The 24,069-nt window shown below is 40.7% G+C and overlaps 1 protein-coding gene across 1 annotated transcript; it reads right to left on the bottom strand.

The window, feature by feature from the left end:
• Positions 1 to 211: 211 nt before the first annotated feature.
• Positions 212 to 24,069, bottom strand: LOC137097242 (cysteine-rich secretory protein-like). The gene is made up of 8 exons (XM_067469480.1): positions 23,941 to 24,069; positions 18,787 to 18,848; positions 18,164 to 18,271; positions 10,548 to 10,635; positions 7,165 to 7,313; positions 3,887 to 3,981; positions 1,320 to 1,408; positions 212 to 349 (listed from the first exon to the last, which is right to left on the bottom strand). The coding sequence occupies exons 2-8, from the start codon at positions 18,844 to 18,846 to the stop codon at positions 303 to 305; spliced, it is 636 nt and encodes a 211-aa protein (XP_067325581.1). The 5' UTR covers positions 18,847 to 18,848; positions 23,941 to 24,069; the 3' UTR covers positions 212 to 302.

Genomic DNA, 24,069 nt, shown 5'->3' with positions numbered 1-24,069 from the left:
GTGTTTTACATGTTTTTGTCTGACACCTTAATATTTCTACCCCCCTCCCCCTTCCCCTTGGAAAACTCTGTTGGACAACATTACATGCTTACAAACAAACAAAGTCTTGAATTTTCAGTTTTGAAAATATGTTTATAACTTCCAATTGAAATTGATCTGCCAGGAAACTCTGATTTTAGTGACAATGCAGAGTTCTTCAACAAGGAGCAGAAAAGGTACTTGTTATTTTATTTCTGTCTTGCAGAGGCAAGAAGCAGCACACTCCTTCATCATATTTCCGTAACTACAACCAGGTTGTTTCGCTAAACAATACAGTTACTGTACTTTTCATGAAGTTTGCAAGGGTTGGCTGAAAATGAAAGGAGATCAAAATTAATAAAAGTTGAAATGCAACCAAGAAGGAAATCTTTAAGGAGTCTTTTCCTTAAGTACTGCTATTTGGGAGCTAATTTTTGGAAGATTCTTGAAAATAGAAAAATTGGGATCACTGAAAAGGTTGTTGTTTAAATAGATTTACTTATTGAAGTACTAAATAGTCAAACAGTAGGAGCAGAGGCGGCCCTAGGTATTTTTCAATGGTAAGCAAACAGTATTCCCCCCCCCCCCCAACCAATCACTGATATATATTTTCTTTTTGTCGTGGGAGTTCTGTGTGCCATATTTGGTTCAATTCCATCATTGGTGGAGTTCAGAATGCTCTTTGATTGTAGGTGAACTATACATCCCAGTAACTACAACTCACATATATCAAGGTCTATTTTCCCCCAAGAGCGTCTCAAGAGCGCCCCTGGGCAAAATCAACTATACTTCAAATGTTTACTTTGCGTAATGGGTTGAGCAGCCCCTGAGTAGGAGTCTAACACACATCTTAAAATAAGGAAGGTTCCGAATGGGAAAGTCTCTCTCAGTCTCCCATCTTCCTGTTTGTTAATGCTATGTGATGTTGGGTTTTGTTTTTGCATATCTATTTGTTGCCCCCAACCAATGGTTTCCAGGGATTTTCACAAATAGCTATGAATCTCCTACACAAATACAGCTTCTTCTTCTTCTTTTTTTACTGACTGGGCATATTCAGTGGTGCAATTCCCAGGTCTGGACTCAGGGGTTTCTTACCACACTACCCTTACCAGTGTTCCTAGGGACACATTCAGAAGTACAGTCTAAAACCATAAACCCACCATCCTCACTCACTTCTTTTGTAATACAACACGGTGACAGTAAATGGGCTATGCTGCATCTGTGTTCTAGTTGGGTGTCATTTATGTTTTGTTTTGTTTTTTAAAAAAACTGCTTTTATAATGAAAATTTATTTCACTTACTGCAAAGTCCATTGTCACATGCATTTGGACAGTCTCCACAAGGTGGTCCTGCCTTATATGGCGTTGGAATTAAGTGTTCTATATTTCCGCTGAAATGATAAATATGAAGACGTGCATACTGTAAATGAAGGTAGTAGATGCATCTATGCTTATAGCAACACTGGTCTTGTCACTAGAAGATTTTCTCAGTTAGGAAAAATTACTAAACACATGGGAAGAGGCCTCGTGGACCATCTAGTCCAGCGTTTCTCAACCTGCGGGACAGGTTCCTGGGAGGGTCGCGAGGGGGTTTCAGAGGGGTCGCCAACATATTTCTGATGGTCTAAGGAACCCCTTTGGCAAGGCTGGAGATTTCTCCGCCTGTCCTTCTCTTCCTTTTTGGAAACAGATAGCAAATCCTCCAACCTTTGGAATGTGTTGCACATCATCTGCTGTGATTGGTTGGCCTCTTAACCAAGGAGAGGGCTCAATGAATCTCAACAAAAGATTCCCCCAGGCTCAGCCAGGCCTTTCAATGCTAATGGTGGTCAGTTAAAACATTCACACCTAGCTCCAGCAGAGAAGAGCTCCTTGCCCCACCCCAGTCATTCCACAGATATATAAACCCATTTTCCTAATTCCAACAGAACTCACTACCTCTGAGGATGCTTGCCATAGATGCAGGCGAAACGTCAGGAGAAAATGCCTCTAGAACATGGCCATATAGCCCGAAAAAATCCACAAGAACCAAGGAGAGGGCTGTTTCTGAGACAGTAAGTGGGGAGGGAAAAGCATGCCTGCTTGGTGCAAGTCAGCGTGGTGCGCATGTGCAAGCAAGATAGAGTGTGCAAGGCTGGAGGGAGGCCTGCGCTAGCGAGTCCCTTCAAGGCATGCGGGGTCTGTGTGGGAATCTTGGCCTAATTCTATCATTGGTGGGGTTCAAGGGGTTCTTTGATTGTAGGTGAACTATAAATCCCAGCAGCTATAACTCCCAAATATCAAGGTATATTTTCCCCAAAGTACACCAGTGTTCACTTTTGGGCATATTGAGTAATCCTGCCAATTTTGGTCCAGATATATCATTGTTCGAGTCTACTGTACTCTCTGGATGTAGCTTAACTACAACTCCAAAACTCAAGGTCAATGCCCATCAAACCCTTCCAGTATTTTCTGTTGGTCATGGGAGTTCTGTGTGCCAAGTTTGGTTCAATTCCATTTTTGGTGGAGTTCAGAATGCTCTTTGATTGTAGGTGAACTATAAATCCCAGCAACTGCAACTCCCAAATGACAAAATCAATACCCCACAACTCCACCAGTATTCAAATTTTGACGTATTGGGTATTTGTGCCAAATTTAGTCCAGTGGATGAAAATATGCCCTACATTATGATTCATAACAGTAGCAAAATTACAGTTATGAAGTAGCAATGAAAATAATTTTATGGTTGGGGGTCATCGCAACCTAAGGAACTGTATTAATGGGTTGCTGCATCAGGAAGGTGGAGAAACATTATTATTATTATTATTATCTTTATTTGTACCCCGCTAACATCTCCCGAAGGACTCGATGCGGCTTACAAGGGCCAAGGCCTCAATAAAAACAACAGCATAACAATACACACAACATTTCAAGCAAATCAAAACGTTAAGCAATAACAGTAAACAATAAACACTGATCTAGTCCATCCCCTGGTTAAGTGCAGGATCATCATCTAAAACATCCCTAGTAAGTCAAGCATCTTTTTTTGAAGACATCCAGAAAAGGAGACCTTAGCATCCAAACCACTCTTACTATTATTAAGTTTCGTTTAAGCTTCAATTGAAATCTATCTTGTGACTTAATACCATTAGACCTGTTCCTACTCACTGGTGAAGCAGAGAACAGACCTTCCCTCTCCCTTTATATATTTATAATGCTTGAATTATTTAAAGATTATAATCTCACCATTTTTCTATCATCGCTTCACCCAGTTAAACATGCCCAGTTTCTTTAAATATTCCCCATATGTTTTGTTTTCCCCACCTCTTCCAATCTTTGTTGTCCTTCTCTGAACCTGCTCCAACAAGTCTATATCCTTCTTAAAATGAGGTGCCCAGAAATGAACTGCAATGTTCGAGACAAGGCTAGGCCAGCATAGCACATTACTTTTACTTCCCTCAACTTGGAAACAATGCTTCAATTTTTTTCGTGCCAGGAGAAACTTGAGAAACTGCAATGCTTCAATTAATGCTAAGATAGCATTCACTTTTTTGCTGCAGCATCACCCTTTTGGCTCATGTTCAACTTATGATCAACAATAATCCCAGGATCCTTTTTGCACCAAGAGAATGACCTGGAAACATTGACTGAGATCTTGTACCAGGAAATATAAAGTTCCATTATGATGGAATTATGGTAGGTCTCCTTTTCCCCCTGTTGCAGGACTTATTTTCCTTTTGACCGGCCATGGCAAAAGGACACACACTCAAACATATGTTAGAGTTACACTTGTTTGTGTCTCTAATGAGATGCCAGTTGTTACATATACTGATTTCCTTTGCAATCAGTTACATTTTAACACGATTATATCCTGGATAAAAAATACATACGCAGGGCAGTATTGGCAAATATAGTAGAACGGAAAATGGCCATTAGGACAGGAGGCAAAATCGCATCCGACTTGGTAAGACCTGTACCAAACTACCTGTAGATATAAAAGCATACAGAGAAAAAAATGATATTTGTTGTACCATAAAATGTGAATGACATATTGGCCTAAATCCTGTTACTAGTCCCAAATAGAGTCGTCACACTGAGTCAGATTTTATGCAAATACTTTTGATCCAGTGAGCCCTGCTATTGTATTTAGTTCCACAAATGCCTGGAGGAAGTGGTGAAACAAAGAAATGTCAGACAGAATGATATGCCAGCACCAGAATTGTGTACTAAAGTGTCATATTTCTAATAATAATAATAATAATAATAATAATAATAATAATAATAATAACAACACTTTATTTGTACCCCGCTACCATCTCCCCAAGGACTCGGTGCAGCTTACATGAGGCCGAGCCCAAATACAACAATACACACAATAATAGCAACAATACAAGCAATTAAAATAAAAAAGCATGGACAATAAGATATGCAACATTAACAATAAGACAACAACAATTAAAACTGTGGGAAGGCCAAATGTAAAATTAAAATTGAAAATAATGCTGGAGCATGGGTGAAAAGGTGGTAGTGGCCTTTGTGGAAACATACAAGCAGACTTAAAATGTAAAGTGCTTCGGAGGACAAAGTGCTATGGGATCATTATTCTGGGAAGGCACACTGGAACAACCATGTCTTCAAGCTCCTCCTAAAGACTGCCAGAGTTGGGGCCTGCCTGATGTCCCTAGGGAGTGAGTTCCAGAGTCAAGGGGCCACCACCGAAAAGGCCCTCTCTCTCGTCCCCACCAATTGCGCCTGCGATGCTGGTGGGATCGAGAGCAGGGCGTCTCCAGATGATCAAAGAGATCGTGTGGGTTCGTATACAAAGATGCGGTCACGCAGGTAGGCGGGTCCCAAACCATTTAGGACTTTGTAGGTAAGAACCTGCACCTTGAATTGGGTCCGATAGATGAATGGCAGCCAGGGGAGCTCCTTGAACAGGAGGGATGACCGCTCCCTGTAAGGAGCCCCAGTTAATAACCTGGCTGCCGCCCACTGGACCATCTGAAATTTCTGAGCCATTTTCAAGGGCAGCCCCACGTAGAGTGCATTGCAGTAATCCAGTCTAGAGGTGACTAAAGTGTGGACCACCTTGGCCAGATCCGCCTTCCCAAGGTACGGTCGCAGTTGGTGCACAAGACTTAATTGTGCAAAGGCCCTTCTAGGAACAATCTAACAAGGTGCATGGGGACCCATCTGTCCCCAAACAACCCAACTGACCCCAATGTACTCTCTTCGGGCCCTTCTACACTGCTCAAAATGTGAGAGGTATTGGCATTTAAAATTTCAATTCCTCTGGGTTGTCATTTGGATGTTTCCCATGCCACATTATATGGCACTGTAGATGGGGCCTTACTGTTTCAGATTTCCTTTCAACCCAAGCAGCAGTAGAGCCAGCATCTGACTAGGCTTGAAAAGATGGCAGATGGTTCTAAAAATATATAACTCATGTATTCTGCTGTCCTGGAAACTAGGACTCAGAGCACTGGGTTCAAATTACAGGAAGGAGATAGCGTTTGAAAATTAGGAAAAACTCCTGAACGTAAGAGCTGTTCAGCAGTGGAACTCTCTGCCTTGGAGTGTGGTGGAAGCTTCTTCCTTGGAGGCTTTTAACAAAGGCTGGATGGCCAACTCTCAGTGCGCTGATTATGCTTTTCCTGCATGGATTGGACTAAATCTACCAACTCTGTTATTCTATGATTCTATGTTTACCTCCATAATATAATTTTAAAATACCACCATACTCACATACCGTATATACTCGAGTATAAGCTGACCCGAATATAAGCCGAGGCACCTAATTTTACCACAAAAAACTGGAAAAATATATTGACTAGAGTATAAGCCAAGGGTGGGAAATGCAGCATTTACGGGTCAATTTCAAAATAAAAATAGATACCAATAAAATTATATTAATTTAGGCATCAGTAGGTTAAATGTTTTTGAATATTTACTGTGCAGGTACAACTGTACCAGGAGCTCCTATTTTGTTTGCTATGCATTGAATGTTTGTTGTAGTCCTAAGTTTCAGGGACTCTGCAGATGGGTGGCTTCTTTTGGCTGCAATCATAGGGCAAGCCACCTGTCAATTTTAGTTAGGTTCCCTGGTCCCGCCCCGTTTTGGGGTTTTTGGAGGGAATAGGAGCCAGTTTGGGTTCAGTCCACACAGAGAAGCCTTTCATGCAGGACATAATACCAAGAGCTCCTGTAGAAAGCTTTGTCTTCTACAGCTTGGCTGGGGTTATACAGCCCACAGCTTGGCCTAGGATCATACAGCCTTACAGCTCCTTTGCGGAGGGACTTCAGTCAACCATCACTGAAACCTGAACTCCTTTTCCCCTGGAGGTCTACAAAGCTCTGCTTGGTAAGGGTCACTCGCGGAAGCCAGAAGCAGTTGGTGTAGGGGCTCCACGCCATCAGAGGCAAAGACAGACTGCCCAGATTAGAAGTTAAGGATTTCCCCATTAGTTAGTATACAGTTATGAAGATAGTGCTTGTTCCCCGTGGACAAGATTGAGAGAGAGCCAATAGACTGTTAAGAAAGCCTTAAAGTACCTGTTTGTTTTCATTAATAAAGAACTTTGTTGAACCTTTAAGCAATCTAAAGACTCTGTTTAAGGAAATCCAAAGGCCTTTAATCTGAGGCAGCCCCAGCGTCCCATTGGGCACACAGAATTTATGTCCTGTCTACAGTCTTATGCACAGGCCCAGCATGCGACAGCACATTTACATAAAACTGTAATTCAAGATAAGACTGTCCAACTCTGATTGAACCATTATTCTAACCTTCTTCAATGTAAATATGCTTACATGTCCTCTAATAATAATAAATCGAGTAAAATAATAATAGAGTAAAATAATAAACGTAATAAAAACAATACAGTAAAATAATAAATCTAACAATAACAATAATAGAGTAAAATAATAAATGTAATAATAACAATAAAACAATAAATGTAGTAATACTAATAACAACAACAAAGTAAAATAATAAATAATATTGACTCGAGTATAAGCCAGGGGAGACCTTTTCAGCCTAAAAAGAGGACTGAAAAACTAGGCTTATACTCAAATATATACAGTATGTTTTCTATCAGTTCCTTTATGAGTTGTATGGATTTTCTAGTTGAACACACATTTGATAGAAGATATATAATGAGAATTGGGCTACCTGAGTGAAAGGTCCAGTTGCGGCATTTGGGCTTGTTGGTCCAGTGCCATACTTGAAATCTTTCCCCTCATCATAAAAGGCCTGAATAACGACATCCCAGGAAGTAGCCTCCATTGACATGAACAGATTTTCACCACATTGTATTCCATCTAGAAGAAAACAAACATTGAGTAAATGCGGTCTGCGCTCAATTCTGCACAAAAGGAATGTTTTCTAGTAAGAACAATATTGTGATCATTCCAACCCAACCTAAAGAATTCCACCTTTCCCCCCAAGTTAGCTGGACAACCCTTTGATAATTTAACCTTTAGAGGTTAAATCAAAATCCTCATGTTTAGATGCATGAGGATTTTGATTTAACCTCTAAAGTATTTACTCAATTTTCCCTTTCTGTAGAAGGATCCTTTAAGCAAGGCTGATTTTTTTGGGTAATATTTTAATTGTTTGCGTATGAGTGCAAATTATACAACACCAAATTACTTAGAAATCTGGCAGGCCTATCCAGATCATTTTCAAACTACAAGTTTTTATATCATGAATGGATAGTTTTAATATGTATGCTTTTTAACTCATGTGCTTTCTACTGATTATATATTCCTAATTGGTGTGTACGTTTTTAACTGTATTATGTGTCTGTTTGTTGCATATCTTAATCTCTTCTTCCCCGCATTAAGTAAGGCAAGCAATATACTCCTACTATTACTACTAATCCCATTAGGAATCCCACTGGAGCATTGCAGCACACCCAAATACCTGGGAGTTTCCCTAGACCGTGCTCTGACTTACAAGAAGCACTGCCTGAATATCAAGCAAAAAGTGGGCACTAGAAACAATATCATACGAAAGCTGACTGGCAAAACCTGGGGATCACAACCAGACACAGTGAAGATATCTGCCCTTGTGCTATGCTACTCTGCTGCTGAGCAGGCATGTAGCCAGGGGAAGGGGGGGGGGCTTGAGGGGCTTCAGCCCCCCCCCCCCCGAAATTCTCATGATGGTTTGCAAAAAAGCCTTACTGGTGCATTATTTAAACTGTTATGTTTATTCATATCATGATCTGATCACCATACTCAATATATCCCATATGCATAGGGGTATTGGGGTAACGATACAGAAGGTTTGCTAGGGTAGACCCTCTTTCACTCAGACTCAGCCCCCTCCCCCCCCAAATCAAAATCCTGGCTACGGGCCTGCTGCTGCTGAGTATGCATGCCTAGTGTGGAACACATCTCAACATGCTAAAACAGTGGATATGGGTCTTAATGAGACATGCCACATTATCATGGGGTGTCTGCGCCCTACACCACTGGAGAAATTACACTGTTTAGCCGGTATTGCACCACTGACATCCGCCAGGAAGTAGCAGCCAATAGTGAAAGGACCAAGGCAGTGACATCTCCAGCTCATCCCCTGTTTGTGTATCAGCCAGCACGCCAATGCCGGAAATCAAGAAATAGTTTTCTAAGATCTACAGAGACACTCGCTGGAACACATCAGCAAGCGAGAGTCCAAAAGTGTCTCAAACCCAGAATCTCAATCAATGGCTGATACCAAATGAGAGACTCCCTCCTGGGCACACTGAAAACTAGGGGACTTGGAAGGCGTGGAACAGACTGCACTCTGGCACCATGAGATGCAAAGCCAACCTTAAGAAATGGGGCTACAAAGTGGAATCCACGACATGCGAGTGTGGAGAAGAGCAAACCACTGACCACCTGCTGCAATGCAAGCTGAGCCCTGCCATGTGCACAATGGAGGACCTTCTTTGTAGCAACACCATGGGCACTCCAAGTGGCCAGCTACTGGTCAAAGGACACTTAATAGAATACCAAGCCTGCAAACTTTGTGTTTTGTTTGTTTGTTTTTGATGCAATACAACTGTTTTGGTTCGCTCCTGACACAATAAATAAATAAATAAATAAATTACTACTATTACTTCTGTTAAGTGGTTTGCAACTAGTGCAGAGGGGTTATTCCAGTACAGCACCTGCCCTCCATCTTCCAACAATGAGCCATCACCAGTATTATTATTGCTGCTGTCTTAAGAACCAAAATTCATTGTTGGTATTATCCAAATACTACCTATGTGTGGAAGTCTTGCCAACTATATTCATATTGTGATTACAGTAAAGTCTCACTTATCCGACATAAACGGGACAGTAGTACGTTGGATAAATGAAAATGTCAGATAATATGGAGGAATTAAAGAAAAACATATTAAATTTGAGAAAAGGCAAGAGGGAGGGGGAGGGGCTCTTGACATCACCCCAGGCTCCTCCTGAACGCAACCCCCAATTCCTTGCCGGTCGCCTTCAATGCCTGCTCACTTTCTTTCTTTTTTCTTCCATAAAGCAAACATTTCCACTGCTAGAGAAACAGAAAGAGAGAGAGAGAGAGAGAAAGAGAGAGAGATGGGCCGGGACTGCACGGAGGGGTGTGAAGATGGGCGCCGAGGTCAAGAGCGCCAGAGAGTAAGACCCGCAGAGCAGCCAGGGCAGCAGGTATTATTATTATTATTATTATTATTATCTTCTTTATTTGTACCCCGCTAGCATCTCCCGAAGGACTCGATGCGGCTTACAAAGGCCAAGGCCTCAAAACACAACATAACAGTACAAAACCTAAAGCAAATTAAAAACAATTAAAGCAATATAAACAACAAGCAATAAACAATACACTAAGACACAATAAAACTGGGCTGGGCCAGAGTAATGGGTACAGGATTGAAAGTGCTGATGTGACAGGTGGTATATAAGGATTATAGGGTAAGTACAGTGTGCAGTGTGCGGCAATCTTAATTCTAATAAAGTGCTTCTGGGACTTGGTATTGGAGATTTCCTATTCTGGAAAGGCACATCAGAACAGCCAGGTCTTCAAGTTCTTTCTAAAGACTGCCAATGTAGGGGTCTGTCTAAGATCTTTGGGGAGGGTGTTCCAGAGTCGGGGGGCCACCACAGAAAAGGCCCTGTCTCGTGTCCCCACCAAACGCGCTTGCGACGCGGGCGGAATCACGAGCAGGGCCTCTCCGGAGCCTCAGTGGCGCTCCCCGTTTACCTGTGTGGAGGCCACTTACCTGAAACCTTGCTTGGGGTGAATGCGAGGCCCCAGGGAGGAGAGAGACAGAAAGGAGGGAAGTGGAGTCCAGAACAGGAGCCAGAGAAGGAGCCAGAGAAGGAAGGAGGGAAGGAAGGAAGGAAGGAAGGAAGGAAGGAAGGAAGGAAGGAAGGGAGGAAGGGAGGACGAGAGAGAGGGAGGGAGAAGAGCCTCATTGCAATTGTCTGAGGAAGAGTTTTTATTCTTCCAAGCCAGAAGCAGCCAAGGCGCGTTGGATAATACAAAATGTTGGATAAGCGAGACTCTACTGTACTTATAATTGTACTCACCAACCGTTCTCTCTGCTGGTGGGCTGTGCTCTTGTGTACATTTGTCTGCCCACTTTTTCGCATTCACAGCTGCTTTATCATTCCATTCCTATATGGAAAAAGAGAGAAGGAAACCCCAACAAACTCTTGAGAATACATAATGCAAATATTCAGATGGTAAAACTGCTCTACCTCATTGTCAGTTTCAACTTCCTTCAAAAACTGGGGCTCCATTTACACTACCATATAACACAGTTTCAGAATGCAGTTTAACTGCATTATATGGCAGTGTAGACTCAAATAGTCCGGCTCATTGTAGTTAAACTGTATCCTGCGACTGAATTATATGGCAGTTGCAGGGAGGGGGGACATATTAAAATCCTGGATCTAAACACTGTACTTTTTTTGTAAAAAATATTAATTAGATAATATTTTTCTCAAACAAATTATTTTATGGACCATTGCTCCATGAGTCAAAAGAGTTTTGTTGCTGTTCATTCATTCATTCAGTCGTTTCCGACTCTTCGTGACTTCATGGACCAGCCCATGCCAGAGCTCCCTGTCGGCCGTCACCACCCCCAGCTCCTTCAAGGTCAAGTCAGTCACTTCAAGGATGCCATCCATCCATCTTGCCCATGGTCGACCCCTCTTCCTTTTTCCTTCCTTTTTCCCCAGCATCATTGTCTTCTCTAAGCTTTCCTTTCTTCTCATGATGTGGCCAACGTACTTCATCTTGGCTTCTACTATCCTTCCCTCCAATGAACAGTCGGGCTTTATTTCCTGGAGTCAGGCATGTAGTCGGGGGGGGGGGGGGGGTGTGAAGTTCTCATGGTGGTCCATGAGAAGGCCTTACTGGTACATTATTTAAACTGTTATGTTTATTCATATCATGATCTCATCACCATGCTTTATATATCCCATATGCATGTGTCTTTTTTGAAAGCATAGATAATTATAAAAAGTTAGATAGGGGAAACTGATTGATTGAGGTAGTTGATTGTGCTCCAGGTTCTATTACTGTAGGATTTGGTTCCAGGATCACAAGATCCATGGATGTTCATTTCCAAATACATGCAATGGCTTAATAAAATTAAATGTGGAAGAACTCAAAGAAGTGATTGTCGAAGATACAGAATAGGCCTCAGGATTTTTGCCAAACTGAATCATCTCTCACTTTTATTGGAGTAATCGTTCTTGGATAGTTATGGTTTTCTCAATAAAAGAAAATGATTGCAAAACTATTAAAAACTTCACAGAACAATTTTGCCCTTTGGATGAATGCTTTAGCAGTAATTCAAATTTGTGTCCTACAGGTTATTGTTTGACTATTTGAAGCCTGATGACTCCCCTGCTCTATTGACGTGAATATCTCTTCTGTTTTCCTGATGCTTGAAGTTTGCCTGGGCAGATGAATGGAGTTCAAAAGGTTCCTTGCTACCCAAGGTTTGGGAAACAACTTCAAGATTTCTTATTCACATAGCTGTACACACAAAGAAAGTTCAAAAACGGTTTGACTGTTTGCATCTACATCATGATAACCAACTACCTCATCACATCAGAGAATGAATCCATTTTAAATCCAGTTTCTGCCTAGGGTTTGTAGTTTAGGGAGGAGCCTTTAACAGCCTCACTAAACTACAAACCCCGGAATTCTGCAGGTGGCAGACTCTGGATTTAAAGTGGATTAATTATCTAGTGTGATGAGATCCCCAGTCTTTTGTTTATTTATTTATTTACTACATTTATATACCGTCCCTCTCAACCTGCAGGCGACCCATTTTAAATTATGCATTTAAAACCAAGCCACTACATCAGATTACCGTATATTCTCAAGTATAAGCCAAGTATAAGCCAACCCGAATATAAGCCGAGGCACCTAATTTTACCACAAAAAACTGGGAAAACATATTGACTCGAGAAATGCAGCCACTACAGGTAAATTTCAAAATAAAAATAGATACCAATAAAATTGTATTGTCAAAGGCTTTCATGGCTGGAATCACTGGGTTGTTGAAGGTTTTTTTCGGGCTATATTGCCATGTTCTGGAGGCATTCTCTCCTGACGTTTCGCCTGCATCTATGGCAAGCATCCTCAGGGGTAGTGAGGTCTGTTGGAACTAGGAAAATGGGTTTATATATCTGTGGAATGATCAAGTTGGGACAAAGGACTCTTGTCTGCTGGAGCTAGGTGTGAATGTTTCAATTGACCACCTTGAGTAGCATTTGGTAGCCTGGAAGTGCCTGGAGCAATCTTTTGTTGAGAGGTAATTAGATGTCTCTGATTGTTTTCCCTCTGTTGTTTTGCTGTTGTAATTTTAGAGTTTTTTTAAATACTGGTAGCCAGATTTTGTTCATTTTCCTGGTTTCCTCCTTTCTGTTGAAACTGTCCACATGCTTGTGGATTTCAATGGCTTCTCTGTGTAGTCTGACATGGTGGTTGTTGGTGTGGTCCAGCATTTCTGTGTTCTCAAATAATATGCTGTGTCCAGGTTGGACAATGTGGTCAGTTGAAACATTCACACCTAGCTCCAGCAGACAAGACTCCTTTGTCCCACCCTTTGTCCCATCTGTGATCTTTCCACAGACATATAAACCCCTTTTCCTAGTTCCAACAGACCTCACTACCTCTGAGGATACTTGCCATAGATGCTGGCGAAACGTCAGGAGAGAATGCCTCCAGAACATGGCCATAGAGCCCGAAAAAACCTATAACAACCCACCAATAAAATTACATTAATTGAGGCATCAGGAGGTGAAATGTTTGTTAATATTTACATAAAACTATAATTTGAGATAAGACTGCCCAACTCTGATTAAATCATTACATATCTTCAATGTAAATGTACTTACGTATGCTTCCAACATTAATAGAGTAAAATAATAATAATAATAATAATAATAATAATAAAGTAAAATAACGGAAATGCAATAATAACAATAATAATAGAGTAGAATAGTAAATGTAATAATAGAGTAAAATAATAAATGCAATAATAATAAAGTGAAATAATAAATGTAATAATAATCATAAATAGTGTAAATAATAAATGTAATAATAATAAATAGTGTAAAATAATAAATGTAATAATAATAATAGGGTAAAATACTGTAAATGTAATAATAATAAAGAGAGTAAAATAATACATGAAATAAAAAGAAGACTAATAACAGAGTAAAATAATAAATAACCTTGACTTGAGTATAAGCCGAGGAGAGCTTTTTCAGCCTAAAAAAGGGGCTGAAAAACTAGGCTTATACTCGAGTATATACAGTATATATTAGGATTGGGAAAGCTCACAAAACAGTTCCTTTTTCTAATTATGGTACGCACTGAAGGCAAATTCAGATAAAGTGGTAAGCATGAGGTAGATGGCAGATGTCAATATTCTTATAATCTAAAGTCTCAGTCTTTCAACCAGTGAGCTTTGGCTTCACTACATCATGGTATTGTGAACCTGAGCTATGAGAACACTCTCTGGTAAATAGATGTCATCTCAGCTTTTCGTAGTTGTGCCTTTGAGAAGTCTCTATTCATTCCCTGTACATGCCTAGACAAGGAAGGCAAAGCTTGTGTGGGAAATTCTTTTGAAGAGAGCAACACAGAGAACAAATAAAAGTAAGCAAGAACATTGACATTATCTGTCAAAAGGGATACGAAGACAAGATTGGAGGAAATGTATCACTGTGTTTTGACAAGTCTCCACCCCATAATTATGATTGTTTCTCATCAAGCTCATCAAACTTGTTTGTTTAAACTGAATTTACATGATCAGTTCTTATACAGATTCTCACATGACAAACTTGGGACACACAAGCCTCCGTCTCCATTGGAATGCAATGATTTGATAGAGTCCAAAGCTTTTATTTGTTTCAGATACTTAGCAGATTTAAGAAATCTAGTGAACAAAATATTGTATTTCATCACACAACTGTCACACTTTTAATCCCAGTTTTGATAGGAAAAGGGGGATGCGACTATTATGCAATGAAATAAAAGTGGTACCTTCTGTTCACCAAATTCTGGGTTTTCTAAAAATAAAAACACCCTGTTTTACACTCAAGATGCACACTCAATAACTTTGTTTGCTAAAACTGTCTTTGAGGGAGAAAAGGATGAGGGAGAGCTTGATATTCATTTAAATTGGGTATGGGCAAACTTTCTAACTTGTTGGCTGGATAATGGGCCAGAGTGGGGTGGGTGGGCTGGGAGGGGGGACTCCCCCAAGTCCCCCCCCCATCCTTTGCTCCCCTTCCTCTTCTCTTTTGGAGGCAGAAAGTGACGGATAAATGGTAAACGTTTGGAAAAGGGTTGGCCTTGGTCAGGATGTGATGGTGGACGGGAGAGGATAAGTCTATCCATGAGAACTCATATTGTCTACTGATATAGGAGCTCCACTGGCTGCAGTTTATTTTCCTGTCCCAATTCAAGGTGCAGGTTATCACCTACAAAGCCCTAAACGGTTTGGGACCCGTCTACCTTTGTGACCATATCTCCCGCCATGAACCATCTCGGGCCCTCTGATCCTCCGGGGAGGCCCTTCTCTGGCCCCTGCCGGTCTCTCAAGCTCGCCTAGTGAATACAATTTATTTATTATTTATTTACAGCTTTTATATTCCACCCTTCTCACCCCGCAGGGGACTCGGCGGATTACAGTGTACACATATATGGCAAACATTCAATGCCAATTTTGACGCACAGACATATACAGACTTACACAGAGGCTATTTTTTAACTTTTTCTGGCCGCCAGGGGAGCTGTCACCCTTCATAGTCCATCTGCAACGCTGATGAAGTACCTCCACATTCCTCGCATGCTTCCCCACTGGAGTGCTTCTTTATGGCCTCATAAATTAGTTAATTTTAGCCTCCTCACATTTTAAGGTGGTACCTTATTTTCCTACTTGACAGATGCAACTGTCTTTCGGGTTGCAAAGGTCGACAGCGGGCTACACAATGGTTGGAAACCCACTCCAACTCGGGCTGGCTTCGAACTCATGACCCTTTGGTCAGAGTGATCTTAATGCAGCTGACACTCAGCCAGCTGCACCACAATCCCAGTGCAAGGGAGAGAGCCTTTTCTGCTGTGGCTCCCCGACTCTGGAACTCACTGCCTGGAGAAATTAGGAAAGCCCCTTCTCTAGAGGCCTTTAAAAAGAACCTTAAAACCTGTCTCTTCCGCTGCGCCTTTGATGAGTAGGTATATAATCCCACATGATTGCTCTGCCTCAAAGTTCTATCATTGGAGTATACGTGGGAAAGCTTGATTCTACAACTCCCGCTGGATCGAGCCCTCCTCTGTAAATTACCTGCTTCCCTCTTTTATCTCGCCCAACTTTTTAATTAGTTTTAATCAGTTTGTCCTTTTGATTACTACATATTGCCCGGCCATTATTATTGTGCCTGTGCATATTCTTTATTTTTCATATTGTTATGTATTCGTGTGTTTTATATAACTATGATGTTATTGTTTATTGTTCGCGTTTTTGGTTTGTGTTTTTGGTTTTTCTTTATTGTAATTGTCATTTGGGCTTGGCCTCATGTAAGCCGCTCCAAGTCCCCATTGGGGAGATGGTGGCGGGGTAACAAATAAATATAATAATTATTATTATATAGAATTCTAGAGCTGGAAGAGAGACCTTCAAGGGCTACCCAGTCAAACCCTCTGCCATGCAGAAAGGCACAATCAAATCACTCCCAATAGATAGCCTCTGCAGAAAAGCCTCCAGAGAAGGAGACTCCACCACACTCCCAGGCAGCCTAGGCCACTCTCCAACAGCTCTTATTTTCAGGAAGTTCTTCCTAATCTCTTTTTCTGCCATTTGAACCCATTGCTCCCTTGTGCCCTGGTCTCTAGAGGAGCAGAAAGTCAGTTTTTCCCCTCCTCCTCCTCAATGGGACACCCTTTTAAATGGTTCCCATGTTCCCTTTCTACCTTCTCTTCTTCCAGCTAAACATCCCCCAGGAGGAAAGGCAGAAGGAAAAAGAGAAGCAAGGAAGAAAGAAAGGGAGGAAGAGAAGGGTGGAAGGGAAGGGAGGGGGAAGAGGGAGAGAGGGAAGGAAGGAAAGACAAAAGGGAAGGAAGGAGAAAGAGAAAGAGAGAGAAGGGAGGACAGAGGAAAGAGGGAAGGAAAAAAGGACAAAAGGGTGGAAAGGAGGAAGGAAAGAGGGAAGGATAGGATGGTGAGAGAGAGGAGGGCCTGAGAAAAAAAGCCCAAGGGGCCACAAACCCAGAACCGGGGTTCTGGGTTTGCCCATATCTGATTTAAACTGTGAAGGGAAAAGGGAGTTTCTCGGTTTTAAAAACACCTGTGACAATTACTGTATATACTCGAGTATAAGTCTAGTTTTTCAGCCTTTTTTTCAGGCTGAAAATGTCCCCCTCGGCTTATACTCGAGTCAAGGTTATTTATTATTTTACTCTGTTATTATTATTATTATTATTATTATTACATTTATTATTTATTCTATTATTATTATTATTATTATTATTTTACTCTATTATTATTACATTATTTTTCTTACTTTATAATTGTTTACTGCTATATTCATTATTTTACCCTTTTTATTACTATTATTACATTTCCATTATTTTACTCTATTATTATTGTTACATTTATTATTTTCTTTTCTTTACTATTATTGGAAGGATACGTAAGCACATTTACGTTGAAGAAGGTTAGAATAATGGTTTAATCAGAGTTGGACAGTCTTATCTTAAATTACTGTTTTATGTAAATATTAAATATTTTATGTAAACATTTCACCTACTGATGCCAATTCATGTAATTTTATTGATATCTATTTTTATTTTGAAATTCACCAGTAGCTGCTGCATTTCCCACCTCGGCTTATACTCGAGTCATAGAATCATAGAATCAAAGAGTTGGAAGAGACCTCATGGGCCATCCAGTCCAACCCCCTACCAAGAAGCAGGAATATTGCATTTAAATCACACCTGACAGATGGTCATCCAGCCCCTGTTTAAAAGCTTCCAAAGAAGGAGCCTCCACCACACTCTGGGGCAGAGAGTTCCACTGCTGAACGGCTCTCACAGTCAGGAAGTTCTTCCGAATGTTCAAATGGAATCTCCTTTTGTGTACTTTGAAGCCATTGTTCCGCATCCTAGTCTCCAAGGAAGCAGAAAACAAGCTTGCTCCCTCCTCTCTGTGGCTTCCTCTCACATATTTATACAAGGCTATCATATCTCCTTAATACGTTTTCCCCAGTTTTTTGTGGTAAAATTAGGTGCATCGGCTTATATTCAGGTCGGCTTATATTTGAGTATATACGATATGTGAGGAAAAGAAAAAAAAACATTAAGGGACCACAAAAATGTGGGTGCAACTATTATATGATGAAATATGGTGGTTTACAATCCTTAATACAAGTGATCTGAGGAGGCTGATCCACAAATGCAAATTAACCCTTTGCTGTATAACTCAGGCTGAATCTACATTGCTACATAATGTAGTTTTAAAATGCAGATTAACTGTATTGAACTGATTATATGGCAGTATAGACTCATATAATCAACTTCAATGCAGTTAATCTATGTGAAAACTTCAGCTGCCAAGGGTACTCATTGTAACCAAAAGAAGGGCCACTGAATGTACCACTGAATTTTTTTTTTTACTTACCATTTTTAGCATGTTACTAGCAGTTGGGCTGACGCTTCTACGCAGGCTGTTGTGCTTGTTAACAATGACTATTTGATCAGCGACGGGGGTTGATTCTGCTGTATGCATCTAAAGTGACAGGAGATAGATTGTTTCCACTTGTATTTCTTGATATGAATACAAACAATTTTTTGATTGATTTTAGCAATGTCATCACTAAAGGCGTGGCGGAGGGTGTGCACCACATTAAGTGACAACATCACATAGGGTGCCATCAAAATGACTATCTAAAAATGTCTTGATGGAGAGGCGTTTGAAGAAATCCCCATCTTTCCTCCCCTGTGCGACTATTATATGATGAAAAAAATTGGGGCAGGGTGGAGTGCGGCGGGATGAGGCAGGGTGGGGTGGGGTGGGGCAGGGCAGGGTGGGGAGGGATGCAGCCCAGAAGGAATTCAACCTTTGCAGCAGTCACCACTGCCACCACCATGTCAGGGTCAGAGGAAGACCGGGGATGGGGAAGGAAGGAAGGGGTGGTGAATTCTCATCAAAAACCCCTGGAATAATTTATGTCCCATTGATTTTAATAGCAGTTCAATATAAGCCAGGATTTCCAACACTCTTTGCAAATTTTAGAAACTTACACATCCAGGAAATAGTTGCAGTACAGTAGGAAGACACAGCAAGACAATGAACAAGCCCATCTCTGAAAGCAAAAGGCATAAAGATATCTGTTTACATTTGCAGTCTATGCAGTTTACTTACTGAAATCTGACATATCTTTTCTGTGTGGAGGTTTAGATTCCAAAATGTTTGCATAGTTTTAGCCAACCATGAAGTAAATATATATCACTCAAACCATAGTCTTGGCCCTTCTCTTCTCCAAATATGGTCACTCCTTCTTTAGTTTCTTGAAGAAATGGCACACATCTCTATGCTCTATGGATAGCTTTTTGTGAAATCAACTAGAAATGGCTTAAAATCTTCTTATGGCTTCTGATGTTTTGTCTATGTTGAACTTCATACATTGAAGGATACTATTTGGAACATATGTCCCAACAGCAGCAAACATGGTAGCATAGAAAGATATCACCATGTGTCAGTTGCAGGCCTTTGCTGTCAACTTGAGGTAGAATAGCATTACTATATTTCACCACATAATAGTCACACTTTTTATCCCTTTATCTTTTGACAGAAAAAAGGAGTGTGCGACTATTACATGATGAAAAAAATTGGGTGCATGGCAGTCAGCTTTCAGACTCAGCTGCCTGAAGTGCTGTGCCTGAATGGCGAGCAGGTGGGCAAGTGAGTGAAGGAGTCACACTTTTGATCCCTTTATCTTTTGACAGAAAAAAGGAGTGTGCGGCTATTACATGATGAAAAAAAATGGGTGTACGGCAGTCAGCTTTCAGACTCAGCTGCCTGAAGTGCTGTGCCTGAATGGTGAGCAGGTGGGCAAGTGAGTGAGGGAGTAAACCAAGCATCACCTCACTCTTCCGCTCTCCTACTCACCTTTCTGTTACAGCTGACATGTGGATGAGTTGAATGGGAGTGAATGAAACATTATGTCTGAAATGCAAGTGAAGGTGAGGGTGAGCGAAGCAACACTTCATTTACTCTTTCACCTTCCTGCTCACCCGCCTGCACAGTAATTTACACAGTGAAGTTGGGCATATGGGTCAGTGAGTGAGGGAGGGGGTGAATGAAATGCTGCTTCACTCGTCCACTTCTTCACTCAGCTTTCAGGCATGGCACTTCATGTGGGCACTGTGACTGAAAGGGAAAAGGTAGTGAATGAACCACCATGCCAGAAAGTGGGTGGGTGGGTGAGTGGGTGGATAAGCAAGCAAGTGAGTGAAGCACCCTTGCTGAATCAATAATGTGACTATGTGTTGTCGACCCCTCAACTTCTGAGCATGCCTACCATAGATGCGAGCGAAACATCAGGAAATAATGCTTCTGGAACATGGCCATACAGCCCAGAAAACTCACAGCAACTCAATAATGCAAGGAAAGCAAAAATATCATTTTTGCGATTATTTCATGATGGCAACTAGTATGCAATGGAACACAGTATTTATGAAGTATAGGTACAGGCCACCATAGCAAGTTATTGTTAGATCTGACAACATAAGTAAAGTTACAAGATTTATGGGTTGTACATTCAGACATTTTGCACACATAATTCTCATTTATCCAAAGGTCCTGTCCATTACAATCACTGCAATATTTTTCTTCATTGGTCAAGTAATATAAACATTGCCAAATTCCCATCTTTTCCCTTTCATACAAGAAAGACCTTAGGTAACCAGCTGTTCTTAAACCAAACCTAGAGCTCATTTGTTATCTTCGAGTGTCTAGTGAATGGGATATACTAAACCAGTCTCTACTGAGCAATTAGCTTCAGAATCCAATAGGATTCCCATTATCAATTTATACCTTTGTTAAAGGTGCATAGCAATACAACTATTGGTAAACAACATAAGACTACAGCAAACTACATATTATATATCAAGACTTCAAGGAAAATTATATTATCAGTAGAATACTATACTATTTGAGATGCCTAAGGAGGATAAAATTATCCTCCCGGATGAATCTAATACAAGAGTTGGGTGAGATTTCAACCTCTGACAAGGGGCTATAGAGAAAGAAAGTGTTGGAAACAGCAACCCAAATGGCATCTTCCTTTTGACTAAATGTGAGAATACAACCTGGTCATCACTAACACATTCTTTCACCAGAAAAATAAGATTAAAACATAATGGAAGCATTGGCACCTCAAATACTATATAATTGATTTTAAAATGGATATAAGTGATTTTAATGTTTGCATATATTTATGGTTTTATGTCCTGGCATTTAATGTTTGCCGTATATATGTTGTGCTCTGCCCTGAGTCCCCTGTGGGTGAGAAGGGCGGTATAAAAATGTTTAAAATAAATAATAAATAAATAATACATAATTGTATGTGCTGGAGACCACCACAATGCATTTCTTACAAGAGCCATGACAAGTGCTGATGACTGCTGGACAGGGCACAGGTTAATTTGATCCATGGTGGCCATAAAGATCATCCTCAAATACGGACTCCAAAGCCCAAAAATCAGGCACTAGGAGCAAAGAAATCATTTGACAGGTTTATTTGGCCAAATCATCCTGTTGGGTAGATCAACAAAAGGAAATTGCTACACCAAAAATGGGGTGCAGCTTAGCTTTATAGCCAAAACATTGTGCATACTTTGAGCATGTACACACAAGCTTTTTTTCTGAACGTTGTCTCATCTTTTCTCTTCCTTCGGCACCTCTTTTATCAGTGATGCTCCAGCAATTGTTTTTCTTCTTTCACTTGTGTGTTATTCGGTTGAACTTTTCTTAGGCTTGAACACTCCCTTCCTTTTGGTTCCTCACTCCCTTCTGTTCCACAGCACAAGTGAGAACTTTATTTTGACTACTAATTTTCTACTTTTCTAGCTCTAGCCCCCTCAACACCAACTGTGCTTCTAAGAAAAAGTACAAAAGCTGAAGAAGGACCAGAGAACTGAAGAACATCTGGTAGAGAAAAAAGGCTCAAGAAACCCAACATCTCACAGATGCCCACAATGCACAGGAATTCTTTAAAGCTGAAGGGGTGAAAATAGTTCCCTACAAAAGCCACAAAGTTAATCTATGGCTCAAAAAATCATGGCATACGTTTGTCAGATGGAACCAAAAAATGTCCTTGTATGTTCATGTGAAAAAACTTGTGGGAATGGAAATATGCTTGCTCTGTGTTGGGCAGTTGTATTGCATCATCTGCCAATGTAATACATGGCATGAAATATTGCTGTGTCAATATGTGTTTCTTATGACAAAAACAGTCATAAGAAACAATGCATCCTGGCTGAGATGGGGCTCTTTAGATGTGGGCATGTGATCCCAAAATGGCAAGGCAAGCTCCTTCTCTTACTTAGATCACAAGCTGTGTAGTGGTGGCATGTTTTAAAAAGTAAACCTATGATCAAATGGTCAGAAGATGACAATGACAACCACCAACCACTAAACATGAGATTCAAGAAAGAGAAATTGCAATGCCTCATCCTTGCTTTGGCCAATTCAAACTGGAGAGTAAGAGTTCAGAGTTTGGCTCCAGAGTTCCTCCTTGTGCTCCTGGCTTACACCAGTGAGCTGATTACTATTTCATTTCTCTCCCCCCCCCCAACCCGGTCAATCCCCCTTCAGCCCCATGGGACAAGGAGCTTCCCAAAGCGATAATGACAAATTGGACAAGCAAGCTTCTTATTAGCTCTAATCTCCCTACCTAACTTCGAGGAGAATGTCAGAATTATCAAGAAACTAGACCCAGTTTTTCCTTATATTATCTCTTGTTTACAGAATAGGGCGCAGTGGGTTAAAGCCCTGTGCTGGCAGGACTGAAGACCGACAGGTCGCAGGTTCAAATCCGGGGAGAGGCAGATGAGCTCCCTCTATCAGCTCCAGCTCCTCATGCGGGGACATGAGAGAAGCCTCCCACAAGGATGATAAAACATCAAATATTTAATTTCTTTTTTTCTCCCTGGTCCCTTCAGCCCCAAGGGACAAGTAGCTTCCCAAAGAGATAACGACAAATTGGACAAGCAAGCTTCTGGTTAGCTCTAATCTCCCTACCTGACTTCGAGGTGAGTATCAAAATTATCAACAAACTAGACCCAGTTTTTCCTTATTTTATCTTTCATTTACAGAATAGGTAAATGTAAAGGTGTTAAGTCTAGTCGATTCTGATGCTGGGCGGTGGTGCCCATCTCCATTTCTAAGCTGAAGAGTTGGTGTCTTGTGGCCAGCATGACTGTATGGAGCTCTGTTACCTTCCTGCTGGAGCATACCTATTTATCTACTCACATTTGCATGTTTTCAAACTGCTAGGTTGGCAAAAGCTGAGGCTATCAACAGGCGCTCACCCAGTCCCATGAATTCAAACCACCTACCTTCCAATCAACAAGTTCAGCAAATCAGCGGTTTAACCTGCTGTGCCACCACAGCCCCTTTTACAGAATACTTGTTCTGAAAAAAGGTTGAATAAGGAAGAGGAAGGTTCTCTTATCCCAAGAGAAGAAAGGGGAAGATAAAGAGAGTTCATCCAAAGATTGGCAACCAGAAGCCCTAATTTCTCTGGGTGTTTGTAATCTTCAATTATCAACTTTTTGTTTTACTTCAGAATTTGCAACTCTTGGAGCCTAGCTTATAAATAGCTAGTTTTGATCGGATGAGTGAGCTTTAGGAGAGATAAGAAGATATTAAGAAGAGATAAGTAGACACAACCAGCGAAGTGTTACACGACTAAAACTAGAAACATTACTTCAGATGAATGCGTGTATGAGTAAAATCCATAGAATGTATTATAAGGACTTTAAGAACTAAATGTATGCACAGTTTCTAATGTCCAACTATTCCCTATGAGTAACTTCTATGCTTTAACCACTGAGAAAATTGAATTGTGCTATGAAGCAACTGGAGATAACAACCTCATAAATATTCAATAAGCATTTAATTTGGAAACAGTAAATGAATGATTCATCTGACACTATTCTGCATTCAACAGGCCACTGTTTTAGTGAAGAGATGCATTCCTGCTCATGAAAATCAATTGGCATTGTTTATTTCTGAAAGCTCTCCAACACAATAGCTATTCAAATATGATGGCTTTACATAATTTCTATTATATATAACATCAATGTCATAATTTTTGAAGAAATTAGTACATGGCTGTACATATACCAACAGCCACCATGTATAAAACCGATAACCATTACAATAGTTACCTTATTGTGCAGCTCACAAGAAGTGATGAATCCCAGAATGCAGAATTCAAGTCTTTGCTGTGTTTAGGTTGCTTTGGTTCTTATACTCTCTCAACAACAACGAAAAAAATCCTGAACAAAGAGTCTCCA

This window comes from Anolis sagrei, chromosome 1 (genome assembly GCF_037176765.1).
Source record: "Anolis sagrei isolate rAnoSag1 chromosome 1, rAnoSag1.mat, whole genome shotgun sequence".
Classification (NCBI taxonomy): Eukaryota; Metazoa; Chordata; class Lepidosauria; order Squamata; family Dactyloidae; genus Anolis; species Anolis sagrei.
This window is presented reverse-complemented; position numbering and strand designations above follow the sequence as displayed.